The sequence below is a fragment of the Scleropages formosus genome, chromosome 14 (genome assembly GCF_900964775.1).
Source record: "Scleropages formosus chromosome 14, fSclFor1.1, whole genome shotgun sequence".
Taxonomy (NCBI): domain Eukaryota; kingdom Metazoa; phylum Chordata; class Actinopteri; order Osteoglossiformes; family Osteoglossidae; genus Scleropages; species Scleropages formosus.
The window spans coordinates 17,046,526-17,060,558 of NC_041819.1; the positions used below are offsets into that span (position 1 = coordinate 17,046,526).

Sequence of the window (14,033 nt, forward strand, 5' to 3'; positions counted from 1 at the left end):
GAACCCAAAATACTTGGCCCTGGGACAGCTGCAGCCTGACCAGGCTTTACTGGGGCCACCGGACGCTCGAATCTTTTTTAAGACAGAAAGGCATATACCAACACGTAGACCATATACAGAGGGGTCCATCGTAAGCGATCTGAGTCAGTGATTTGATATGTAGCGAAAAAGGACACTTTGGAGCTGTCAGAGATGCTGCACCCAGTTAATTACAATGCTGATGATACATGTTCATAAAATGTCTTTTAATACAGGCATTCAGTTTAAATCACTTCCCCAAGAGACTGTTTTGTCTTGCCAATGCTATGTGATGGGATGGGGGGAATAATGTGTAGTACTCTATAAATCCATAAAACAATATTTTCTGTTCATATATATTTCAGATAAAAAAATGTTACACCATATAGCATTTATTTTTCATCAACGTATATGCATTATTTCATGTCAAAACCAGTAGTCACCTGAGTTATTTGATAGTGTTGTGATAGAAGCATCTATCTATCTATCATCTATCTATCATGTATCTATCATCTATCTATCTATGAGAATACTAGCAGCATCATGTGTGTTTTCTATGGAAATGTAACTGGTGCTTCCAGCTGCCACAAGGTGGTAGTCTAAATGCAATCCGTAGATAAACTCTGTTCATTAAACACAATATCAAACTGGAAAAAAATTACAGTTCCTAAGAGCAATTGTACTATATAAAAGTCAGGATGAATAAAACCTGATGTCTCACATTGGTCAGTTTTCAAATGTGTAATTATACTTTTATATGTAACTGCTGAAGGTCATTATTAAGAAATTTAACTGGAAAATTGAATCCACTGAGATAAATACGGGTAACATTAGTAAATTTATACATTAATCACTTATGGAAGTCACAAAATTTAATTACCATTAAGGATCAACAAAGTCCAATTCATTGTATTCTTCCTTAAGTTTGGACTTTTCCCAGCTAACTTCTCCTTGATTTCTTCGTCTATTTCATGGAGTCTTGAAAATTCATATTGTGACAAGTACTGCTTCATCATTTGTTCTTAGAGATCTTCCAACTTTTGCAGTGTCACAGATTCCTGCCATGAAGTTTTAGATACCTGGGGCCACTTAGACAAATCCCTACGAGCCTGTGATTCCGGCTGCGTTTGACAGTGTGCTAACGTCTCGTTGTCGCTTCATTCGCAGGCATACGGAGTCTCATCAATAAGAGAGCTCTTTGCCGAAAGTGTCTGCCCCTGTCAATGAGTGAGTAAAGACGACATCGCCCCCATTGCACCGGGAATCGCTGCCTCTCTGCGGCCCCAAATCCAGAAATATTTTGCAAGCCGATCATTTTTCCCAGACCACCTGTCCATAAGTGCTGGCGTCACGATACCTGGCATCGCGCATGCTGCCAGGTCATCAACACCACGGCCTTCAGGGGTGTCAAACCTCTTAAACCCAAAATACTTGGCCTTGGGACAGCTGCGGCCTGGCCGGGCACTGGCGGGGGCATCAGGAGCTCGAACCTTTCTAAGGCTGAAAGACGTACACTCCCACGGAGACCATTTATAGAGGGCCTCCTCCTAGAGAAAGGTGCGTCCAGAAAGGCCTGAGCGGCTGACAGAGTCTGTGGGCTGACATCTGATCAAATGGCATGGCTTTGGTAGGAATTATCGCGTGTGGTTATAATGGTTATAATTAACTTTTGAAGGTTTATATAAATAGCAGCCAAAAACCTTCAAAGGAAGTGGGATCCGTATGGTTTAGGCCCCGTCCCATGCGTTCCTACATTCCCCGTATACTGAACGCCATCTGAAGTCTCATTTATGACATAAAAATGTGCATATTTTGAGTTAAGAGAAATTTCAGGCAAATTTTGATTGAAAAATTGCAGTTGGCATTAAATGAAAGATTTAAAATGGGGGGAAAAATCACAGTAATGTGTGAAGTATCCTTGACTTCCCACATTATTAAATAAAAATGTTTTCTGAAGTTTCTGTTTTCTACATTTCTGAATGACATTTTCTGGGAATTTAAAAAAACTGCCCACTACAACGGGGGGTGCGGTGGCGCAGTAGGTTGGACCGCAGTCCTACTCTCCGGTGGGTCTGGGGTTCAAGTCCCGCTTGGGGTGCCTTGTGACGGACTGGCGTCCCGTCCTGGGTGTGTCCCCTTCCCTCTCTGGCCTTACGCCCTGTGTTGCCGGGTAGGCTCCGGTTCCCCGTGACCCCGTGAGGGACAAGCGGTTCTGAAAATGTGTGTGTGTGTGTGCCCGCTACAACATGCTGCACCATTCCAAAATTGGCTGTACACACAGACAGACAGCGGTAATTTCACTGAGCTGCCCGGTGGTGGAACAGGATTGAGATGCCAATCGCAGGACTGTCTCTTCCCACCTTTGTTTATTATTGATATAAATTCACTCACGTTGATTATGCTATGCGGGCGAGTGTTTGCATTTTTTTGGTAATATAAATAATCAAACGATCGGGACTCTCCTTGTCCAGAACAATGTCCTCTGCTATATTTACAGCCGGCACGGAGACAAATCCCCGCAAGCCCGTCAACAACCCCGAAGGCTACGTGCCGCTTCACTGCTTCCGCCGGGAGAGCAGCGTTCGTGGCTCAAATTCACACCCAGAAGTCCAGCGTTGGCCTGTTGCTCTTCCAAAAGCCCCAGCTGCCTTTCACTAACATTACAGGCACCAGTCAACTGGATTCCAAGTCATCTCCTTTGTGATAGCAGGGACCCTCCCCTTGAAGGGAATTATATTTAGCGAAGCGCTCTTTGGGGGACGGGATCCTCCCCATTGGGCCGAAGGGCTGCTATTCAACACATGTGGAGAAATAAGAAGCAAGCGGCACACTTTGCCGTTCAAAGCGGGGCCGCTTCTCCTGCCAGATTTAACCCTGGAAGCTGGTGGGCGGTGTTAACAGCAGCAGTCCTGCTGGTCGCGTTTCCAAAGCATCCCGAGGCCCGAACACATGTGCAGCATGTCGAGAGTTTCCCAGACGCAAGGTTAACTGCGTTCCGGAAGCTGCGGCCCCGTAGCCTCGTCCCCGTTCCAGGACATGGCCTCGGCTGGGGGACCGGATCCGGCATGTCGCCTTTGACAGGGACCCTCGAGGAGGCGCGACTCATGGAGCAGAGGATCTGCTGGAGATGTGCGCAGTGATCAGGTGGGTCTTCCAGGGTTTGTTAGCTCACTGCATGCGGAGGAGCTTCAAGAAGGTCAGCGAGGCTCCGTCGTGTACGGTTTGGGGTTTCAACTTCGGTGAAAATGAAAAAGGGAAAAATCTGAGAATTTGGTGTCAGTGTAGTAAAAATGAAAAAAAAGTAAGAATAGAAATAAAGTTTGCTATAAAATTTAATTTTTTTTTTTTTTTTTTTTTTTTTTTTTTTACATTTCAGTATTAATGTTTTAATCAATCACCCTTGGCCTGTTGTTAGAGAGAACAGCGGAAGCTCCTCCCTGCATGGTTCTTGAATGGAGAAACCATTTGTATAGTGCGACTCTCTAGGTGGTGTAGTAGTTATAGCACTACAACCTTCTGCTCAAAGGACTCAGGTTTGAATCACACCTTCTGCTGCTGCAGACCATCAGTTTAACAATATTTGTATGAAAACGTAAAGTAAAAATGATTACGTAGAATGAGTGTAAAACAGGGCCACCGGAAATATTTAGGGACAATCTTATTTACTCCGTCCAGAGTGGCTCCTCTGTACATATGAGTGTGAGTGTGTGTGTGTGTGTGTGTGTGTGTGTGTGTGTGTGTGTGTGTGTGTGTGTGTGTAAAGTAGCCAATGTACTTTAATAAGAATTTCAAATTTTTTAATAATGCTTTTAATAAAAGTATTTATTTATGTTGCATGAGCTTTACGTTTGTCTGGCAAAATGATAAATGCATCCCTCAGACACAAAGCGGACATGTAATGGTTAAGAGTGGAAGAGTGAGTGTTTAAAGCAGTGGTCAGACGTTAGTCAGAGAGCTGAGGATATGACCGTTGGTCAGTTTTAGGCTACATTTATATTAATATTATGCAGATATGCTTTCAGCTCAATAAGTATAATTACAAAGACTGACTTGAGTGGTTTCAGAGCACGTTAAAGATTAACTTCGCGCTCTTAACCGACTTCTTATGAAAGGGACTTGAGATCAGCGGTGTGTTTTCTTGTCGCCGAGTCGCTATGAATAATTATTTGAATCATACTTTGAGTAATTTCGTGACTCTAAGGACTTTTAAGCCGGCAGCTCATTTTTAGCGGTAAAAAACCCAGTGGCTTCACCAACTGTCAAAGTGACGACACTGATTGTCAGCAAATGACTCCCTGTTGCAGTGGCCTTTTGCCACAGCTGGACATAATTTTTAAGTATTTATTCATTTAGAAATCAAGTTGTATTCATTAACATTAAGTTGGAGCGACCCCGGGTGGGGGCTAGTAGGAATATCATATTTACTGAAATATTCTCTCGGCTATTTATTTGTTTGTTTGCCCCTGTTCCTAGTTTTTTCCTACTGCTTTAATATGCAACATTTTATGCACAAGCGTATAGTATGTAGCTGATGTCTTTTGCTGTGTGAACTTGCCGTGGTACTCTGAGTCTGTCTTCAGGGTAGCTATACAAACATGAATTGTGCCCTGAATAATTAGGAGAATAAACTTTAAATTTTCCTTTTTTAAAGCAATTTACAGCCTATGATTTGTTTACTAAGCTATTTATAATTATTTACCCACTTAGCTGGGTAGCTTTTACTGTATCAGTTTCATGGTAGGTACCACAATCAAGGGCACTGCAGCAGGAGCGTGGATTTGAACCTGGGTCCTTTGGTCGCACGGTCCCTCTAACCACTGCGCCACCTGCTGTAGGTTGTCAAACAGGAGCTGGATTATGCCATTATGCCATTATGCTATAAATGAAGACGGCTGGCCAGTCGCTTAACCCGTGTAGCTGTACACTGTACATTACATGTGTTTTACCTGTATTATCAAAAGAGAAGAAAAAAATGAGAAATTAAGCTGTGTCCCTGTGGATGACATCCATGGAATTCCACCAGCAGGACAGTAAGTGTATTCACACCACGGTAGGTCAGCGTCCTTTGTCCAGCAGCTCCAGGAGTTGGGTGCACCAGTAACCCAGTTCAGCAGAGCAGTACCCTGTTGGGACATGTAGGGTGGTCCCAACAACCCCCCACAAAACTGCTCTCAAGTTTATTTGTGCCAGGGGGAGGAAGGAGACGCCACCTGCTCCAGGTCATGCACACGGTGGACATTCAGCATCCAAAAATGTGGCTCCGCAGTGTTGGGTGGTGACACACGGCTCAGGAGTGTGTGGAATGCACGCGCTGGTGGCCTGCAGAAATGTACCCATCTGAAGGGACGAGCACAGTAAAAGTGCCTAGAACACACTTATGTCAAGTCGGAACTTATCCGGAACTTCGGGTAACGGAGGGACGGAGTGTCGCTTCGTTACCCGGCACGCGCGCGGTATTTGACTCAGGCCCCAGTGTGACATGCTTCAAAACTTTTCTATATTCCCTCAATACTATGACCTAACGGGCACTTTCTCCTAAGCGATGTACAATCATTAGCTATTGTTAGTATAAGTGTTATTAATATTCAACCGATTCTTTCATCCAGGGCTACTTTCAGGAAATAAGCTACAATTAGCTCACTCAATTCATTCATTCTTTTATACAGCAAAGCAATGAAACACATGCACACTAGAAGTGGGTCGTGGTGGTCTAGAGCCCATCCCAGAACCATAGTGCATGAGGCAGGGTACATTATTACATTACAGAGCAGTCACACACATGCACTCACACGCCAGGAGCAGTTCAGAGTCAGCAGTTCACCCGAAACGCGTCGCCGGAGTGTTAGCGGAAACCAGACGACCTGGAGGACAGCCGCGAGACCACACAAAATCAGAATAAACAAATTCGGATCTGAACCCACTTCCAGACTCACAGCAAGACCTCCCATGCTCCCTGCTGTGCCACTGTGCCACCCAAGTGCTTCATTACTACGGTCTGAATGCTTTACTAAGGAAACGATTCACAGTATGTGTTACATTTTACAAAGCATCGAAAATTAATCTTTCTGTGATATTTTCCTCGCTGTTCAACACATTGGCTCAAGTATTGTTCATAAATATGCACTAGATTTCCTTTGACTGCCTGCCACTAATGACTGCTTTTTTGAGGGTTTTCCACAGACAAGGTGGCCTGTTACCATTTGCTGCTGCTCCTGGATTGTGTAGAAGGCCTTTATTTTGTTTTATTATAAAGAATTTTCCCCAAAATAAGTAGGGAACCAGTGTCCAGCAGCCCACTAGTGAACAGGGAGAAGCATGTCCATGTACATTACCCTGTCCACCACCATCCAGCTCAGAGCTCACATCCATACACGTGTACACCGTAAGCTTTTCATTAAGACCAGCTAATTGCTCCTTTCAGAAAAGCTAAATTTAAATTTTATTGCAGTCAGCAGTAGAATTTCCCTCCAACCTCATCAAACGCAGTGGTTGAAAAGGGCAGTTTTGACAAGCAGACGAGAGGAAATGCTTGTTCTCTACGCTTTCACTAAATACTCACGGTCCACACTGCTCGCAGACCAAGCTGTTGATAAAGCGTCTTTCATTTATACATAGAACTGTGAATGAAATGTTCCAACATCCCACCAAGGAATTGTTACAGAAGTTAAAAGTACACATCATGCATTCACAACTGCCTCCTGAGTGATGCGGACGAGCTGTTGGGAGCGATGCATTACATTTACATTTATTTACATTTATTCATTTAGCAGACTTCCCTTGTCTCCAAAAATTCTTTTTCTTCACGCATTACTTGAATAGCTAAATACAGAATTGAGAGTCAGATGGGAAATACAAAGATGGCTTTCACAGATGGTCTCATGCAAATTCATTTCATTGTTGGGAGATCAGGAAAGAAGTGGGTCTGAAACAGATGAGTTCCGAGACCTTTCTTGACTATTGAAAGGGATTCAGCAGCACTGAGGGACAAAGGAAGCTCATTCCACCACATCAGAGACAAAACTGAGAACCTTCACATTTTTGATTTTGGATCACCTGGGATCATTACGGGCAAGCAGGCAGAGGTGGAGGAGTGCATTGCTGTTGCTGGGGTGAAGGGAATGATCAGGTTCTTTAGGTACAGGGGGGCAGATGCCGTGGCTGTTCTGTATCGTCTACTCTCTTGGCAGACGTCTACGTTATTCTCAAAGTACACACTCTAGTGTAACAGAAATCAGGAATACTTTTACCTAAGTTTTCCATTATTCTGTCTTCCTTAATGAAATTGTAATTATACTAACTTATTACTAATAAAATTATGCACATTTTTTCAGTATTCAACATTGATTGATGAAATGCTATGAAATTAAATTATCTTAAAAACAATTAGCTATAGATTAGCTAGACAATTAAAGATTACTTGTTTTAAATCAAGTGGGGGCGTGGTGGTGCAGTGGGTTCGACCGAGTCCTGCTTTCCAGTGGGTCTGGGGTTTGAGTCCCGCTTGGGGTGCCTTGTGATGGACTAGCGTCCCGTCCTGAGTGTGTTCCCTCCCCCTCTGGACTTACTCCCTGTGTTGCCGGGTAGGCTCCAGTTCCCCGCGACCCCGTATGGGACAAGCGGTTCAGAAAATGTGTGTGTGTGTGTGTGTGTGTGTGTGTGTGTGTGTGTGTGTGTGTGTGTGTGTGTGTGTGTGTGTGTGTGTGTGTGTGTGTGTGTGTGTGTTTCAAATCATTGCTGTTTGGTATATTCTTTCAACTCTGGAAGAACAATCAGGCTCACCGAAGGAAGTGCAGACAAGAAGCATAAGAAAGCTCTTTTACTAGACTGCCACCATAAAATATTTAAACAAGTTCACCGGCTGGGTCATTGCAGTCTGTTTTTCCATCCAGATGACGCAGGTGTTGAACATATCTTACAGGTCTTAATTGTTCTGTGAGAACCAATTAATAAATTACATAACTCACGCAATTCATAACATCATACATGAAAAACAGCACGTAAAAGAACAGCTAGATAATCGATAATGAAGCTGTCCATATCCATAATAAATAATCTGATTCTTTACATAATTTGGAGTACCACAACAGTAGGAAAAAATAATATAACACTGTCCTCTTTTTCCCTCATTTTGAAAGTGAATCATTAATTGCTTATGATTTTTTTGCTTGAGCACAGAAAAAATGTGGCCCTTTCGAATGACTCGAAGACTTTGAAGCCCAAAGTGCACATGGATGTCTGACAATCGGTCCGTCTGGGTACTGTTATGGGGGGCAATTTCCTTGGTAACAAGATAAAGGGAAATGAATGCTCTTAGTGGCCAGGATGAGCTGGAGAGCTGTTCCCTCTTGTCTCTTTCCAACACAGGCACTTTTGAATGTAATCGAAAATAATCTCGGAACAGAAAGATTTTCTTTTCCAAGTCCCCTGGACTTGGGGATTTCAATATTTTTATTTATTAAATAGAAAAATTAAAGATGGAATAAAATGTTCAGTAGTGCAATGCTGTATGAATCTGTCCTACAAATATTACTATGAATGAGATATATCTCTAAATTAAACCATTTCCCAAATATACAGTATATAATGTGCCTCTTGTACACCTTTTAGAAATGTATCCACTTTCTGAAACTGAATGCCTGATGCTGTTGTGCATCAGTGAAGAGTGTAATGAATTTTTACAATTTTATTATTCACTCTTTATTACTATTTACTTTTGATTATTATAATTTATGTTTACTTTTATGCTTTTATCATTCTTTATTATTCATCTTATAGTATTTGGTTTTATATACCTTTTCTTGTATGCCTGCGATTTGGCGTACTGTGCAATACAAAGGACCACTGTAACTTGGTACTTTTCCACAGAACTAGGGATAGCAGGTTTAAAGACCTTGACTAGTATTGTTTTAAGAACATACTGATAAGTAAGTTTCAGGCTGTATTAAAAGGTGAAGTAAAGATGTTCCGGAGGAGCAAGCCCGATTACACATGACACATGGGCGCATTAACCGCACCACGGCAATAGGTCCTTTGGAAATACGTGCAAAACCAGCTCTCTGGGTTGTATTCCCTCACAGGACTGAGTCGGTGAAAGAGCTACCATGGGAGACTGGAGCCTGCTGGGGAAGCTGCTGGAGAGCGCCCAGGAACACTCCACTGTGGTGGGCAAGGTCTGGCTGACCGTACTCTTCATCTTCCGCATCCTGGTGCTGGGTGCCGCCGCTGAAAAGGTGTGGGGTGACGAGCAGTCGGGTTTCACCTGTGACACCAAGCAGCCCGGTTGTCAGAATGTGTGCTACGACAAGACCTTCCCCATCTCGCACATCCGCTTCTGGGTGCTGCAGATCATCTTCATCTCCACGCCCACGCTCATCTACCTGGGCCACATCCTGCACCTGGTGCGCATGGAGGAGAAGCACAAGCAGCGGGAGAAGGAGCTGGCACAGCTGGCGATGACGAGCGACAAGCAACCCCTTCTGACAGATGGCAAGGCAAAGAAAGTGACCGTCCGTGACGAACAAGGCCGCATCCGCCTGCAGGGTGTCCTCCTCCGCACCTACGTCTTCAACATCATCTTCAAAACCCTCTTCGAGGTGGGCTTCATCGTGGCGCAGTACTTCTTATATGGCTTCGAGCTCAAGCCCCTGTACACGTGTAGTCGGCCACCGTGCCCCAACGTGGTGAACTGCTACATATCGCGGCCCACGGAGAAAACCATCTTCATCCTGTTCATGCTGGCGGTTGCCTGCGTCTCCCTTCTGCTCAACCTGGTGGAGATGTACCACTTGGGCTTCACCAAATGCCGCCGAGGGCTGACCTACCGGCGGTCTGAGCTGGCATCAGAAACGGGCTCCAAAGCACCAAGCGAAGCTCCGATGCCTTTTGTGCCCAGCTATGGCTACTTCCATGGGCAGCACCATGGCTCCGGGCCCTACCAGTCTGTCTCCCAGTACAGCCTGACCCCCCTGACCGAACCAGACTCCGCCTTCCACCCCTACAACAGTAAAGTGGCCTACAAGCAGAACAGGGACAACCTGGTCATGGAGAGGAACAACAAGCCCGAGGATGCGGACCTAAAAATAAAGAAGGGTTTGAGCTCAGCTCCTGGGTCGCCATCACAGAACCAGCCCCAGCTAACACGCTCCAGCAAGCCGAGCAGCAGCAAACCCCGACAGGACGACCTGAAGATCTGAGAACCTGTCCCACCGTGCTGGTGGTTTGCAGACCCTTAATTTTGGTTGTCTGGACAGGATTTGAGGTCTAGTGCTCAGGTTGCTGTTGCATCGGTCGCGGTATGAAACGTGTCCTTCGTTAGGAGCTGTGCGGTCTGAAAGTGTTGCCAGGCGAGGAACAATCTGGCGCGCCGTTTCATCTCGGCCGCAACTTTTTTTGCTAATGGCTGGTTCCATCATGTTCCCCATCTATAAGCACAAGCTAGCTTGTTTGTGCTGGAACTTTCCTTTTGACCATATGAAAGCTTTTAGGTTTTACTTGAAAATAATGATTTTTGATGGCAAACATTCTCAGTCCTGTAAAACTGCAGGAATGTCAGCAAAACAGAACTCCCATGTGTCTGAAACGACCAAGAGGAGGTACTATGTTCTTGGAACAATTAAAAAAATCTTAGAAAAAAATCATGCTAGGTCTTCACGTCTACAAAAGGGGGATAGCTGGGTCTTTCTTGCTGATTACTAAGAGGTCCTTATGATACAGCAATCATTGGGATCTCCGAAAGCTCCATTCTCCGACTTCTAGGATCCATCAGCCAATATAACTTGTCTGGTCCACACATATAGATGGACATTAAGTCCTCTTTCCTTCTCCTGATCATGTTGCAACCTTCAGCATCCTTGCCAAGACAGATCCATGTCTCCCCACATGAAGAGCCCCATTCCTCTATCCACACCCAACCCCCCAACAGAACCTCAGAGGTGAAGAGTCCCCACTGTACACATGCAATGTAAAGTTTCAATTTAACAACCTCCGGAATTTTCTAGAGGAATACAGAAGAAACTAAACGTACAGAAGAAAGTAAAAAAAAAAAATGTCTTTAAACATATCAGATGACTCCTGGTGGTATGTGGCAGTCTGGGCTGTTTAAACATTAGAAGATATGATACCCAAATAAGATTGGGCAAAGAACTGCTTGTTCATGTCTGCTTATTCCTTAAATAAAACAATTCCTAATGAAAATATTCAGGCTCAATATATAATTGTAATAAGCATTAACATGGAGGTGTGCAAAGCCCAAAGATCAGTGATATGGCGATGTTAGGCCATGTTGACAAGTGTCAGATTGATACGTTCTTGTAATGAAATTCATGGAATCTATCATGATCATCAGCTTGAAGGAGCTGCCAGGTGGTTTGGGTTCTGTAATTATTTTATTAAGTGGGCAGCCCATTTTCTGGCAGAGTTGCACCTCGGCTATGTGTGTCTGAAGTCAACTGCGAGTGACCTAGCGCCGGTTAGGGGTGGAACAGAAGCTATACCTTGGCAAAAGAAGAGTCAAGTTAGTTTGTCCTGTCTTCAGAGGGACACGTCAAAGAGCCAGTCGTCTTGTGGCTAAAGGTATTTTCTCACCGTAGCAAGGACCCAGGTTTGAATTTCCATTTGTACTTGTATCCTTCTACGAGGTACTTAAGCTCCAGTAAGAATGTCCTCAGCTTAATAAATTGAGCATAACTAGATACAGTATAACAGAACTGAAACAATATGGAGAGGGGTGACAACTAAGGACTAGTCTTAAATGGGGACAATTGTCTCTGCATTTCCCTGAAAGTCAAGCTTGTATTCAAATATTGAATACAAAAAAGTGGACCTGATAAAGCTAAAAAATTTGCCTGACCTGATCTGGGATTAGAATGAAAAGAAAAAAGGAGAAAATAGTGGGGAGTGAAGCAATACCCAAGTTTATTACTCTTCACCCAAACTTCCTTCACTCCCAGTACCCTGACATTCCCAAAAACGTGACCAGCAGCAGACAAACCACAACAGTTCAAATGCACAGAAAGGAAGCTGTGATTTGAGATGTTAACCCACCAAATAAACACCTCAGGTTTCAGCACTGCCAAGACATTTAAACAAAAAGGTAAACGAATAAATGTTACTTGTGTGACAGGGTAATCATTATATGCTACAACACAGATTGTGTGAACCACTGATATGCAAATCAAACTGCAGGTCAAGACCTCTTCTTGGAAAAGCCCTCAGAACAGGATGTTATACAAACACCCTGATCACAATTTTTCCCGTTCTTTCCTATGAAAAGGAATATCATTACAAACTTGCAAAGGATATTACATTCAAAATTTAACATTTTTATATATATATATATATACAGTATATATATATATATATATACACACACACACACACACACACACACACATCATATGATAAAACGTACACATCTTTACCATGAATTATATGCACGTGCCTATATTTTCATATTGGCTATATTTTATCGCTTTTCTGTACAGGTTGAATTCCTGTAGTCAGAATACCACAAAAGGACAGTAGAAAATAGATTTTAAAACAAACTATGAGGATAGTTGTAGAAGTTCTGCACTTTCTATACCCAAAAGGTGGAGACACTTCCACCCGTTTCCTTGTGAAGGGCAGGACATCCAGCCCTGTGCCGTTTGCTGAGAAAAGAGTTTTAACCCAAGGATCTTAATACAAATCATGTCAAACGGTTTTGGTCAAATGAAAAGCACCCACTAGAAAAATGTCTCATTTACCATGTTTTGATGAACCGATTAATCATTCCCCTTCCCCACACACACACACACACACACATTTGCAGAACCGCTTGTCCCATACGGGGTCACGGGGAACCGGAGCCTACCCGGTGACACAGGGCGCAAGGCCGGAGGGGGAGGGGACACACCCAGGACGGGACGCCAGTCCGTCGCAAGGCACCCCAAGCGGGACTCGAACCCCAGACCCACCGGAGAGCAGGACTGTGGTCCAACCCACTGCGCCACCGCACCCCCTTCCCCTTCCCCAATCATTGCTTATTGCTACTAGTTAATTCTGTCCCGATACCCTTCTGATGACATGATGGTGTGATGCATTTAGCAACCGAATAGGATGAGATGGACAAAGGACACCAAGGCCAAACCTGGTCATGTGCGTAGTACTGTATCAAATCCTCTGTCTGACCCACAAGCAGCAATGTACACAGTGTAGAGGAAATCATTTTCCATTTAGGGACAATAAGGCCATTGCTAGAACACATGAAAGAATTGGTTAAAGTGAGTTGAAATTCAGAATCTCACTAACCACAAAACATTCACTAAGACCACAGTCTAGAATTACACTGATGTGTGACACATTCATAATGAACTGCCTTTTTCATAAATGATGGCTTTGGTAGAAATGTAAATTTTCTGAACACTGCAATAAACTAGTTTTTCTGCTTCTCAGGCTAATTTCTGTACAGTAAAAGCATACAAGGAATCGAATCAGATGGACTTTATTGGGGCACCATCCTGTTGGGCCTCTAAACGCAGATACACCTAACGACACATTAGCGACAGGGACTGGCATGTACTAGGGCTGCTGGGACAGTCTAAACTCATCACAGGTCAGGGGATGGAGGTACCCTCTCTAATCATGGTACACGGAGAGCTCTCTCATCCCATGAGCAACAAGGCAACAGAGTGGTCAACATAAATATAACCAGGCAGGGCTACAAGTTTAATTTCCAAGTATCTTTTCCATGGAACTCAACAAATGGGATTTCAATACTTCTGATCTCAGGCTTAATTTCTTATTCCATAAAGTTATCAAATGCAACATGTTCCCTTTATTTCTTCACTATGGAAAATATGAACAAACCAGGTAATTAAGGCAAAAAATAAAGAGGCAACATGCAGGTTAATATTCGTTGTACACAAGTTACAGAAAAATAAAAATTCATCTTGTGTTTTCATTCATTTTACATTTTTGGTCAGTATTTACTGCGCCTCAGTGGTTAATTTAATGTTTATATTACAAAAAAAAAAAAA

At 43.6% G+C, this 14,033-nt stretch overlaps 1 protein-coding gene across 1 annotated transcript; it reads left to right on the forward strand.

The window, feature by feature from the left end:
* The first annotated feature begins 2,960 nt into the window (after positions 1-2,960).
* Positions 2,961-10,211, forward strand: gja2 (gap junction protein, alpha 2). Its single transcript, XM_018746570.2, has 2 exons — positions 2,961-3,162; positions 9,096-10,211. The coding sequence occupies exon 2, from the start codon at positions 9,120-9,122 to the stop codon at positions 10,209-10,211; it is 1,092 nt and encodes a 363-aa protein (XP_018602086.1). The 5' UTR covers positions 2,961-3,162; positions 9,096-9,119.
* Positions 10,212-14,033: the final 3,822 nt, after the last annotated feature.

Bases quoted from the DNA above. Each gene is read 5' to 3' on its own strand.
- gja2 (XM_018746570.2), top strand. From the start codon at position 9,120: ATGGGAGACTGGAGCCTGCTGGGGAAGCTGCTGGAGAGCGCCCAGGAA.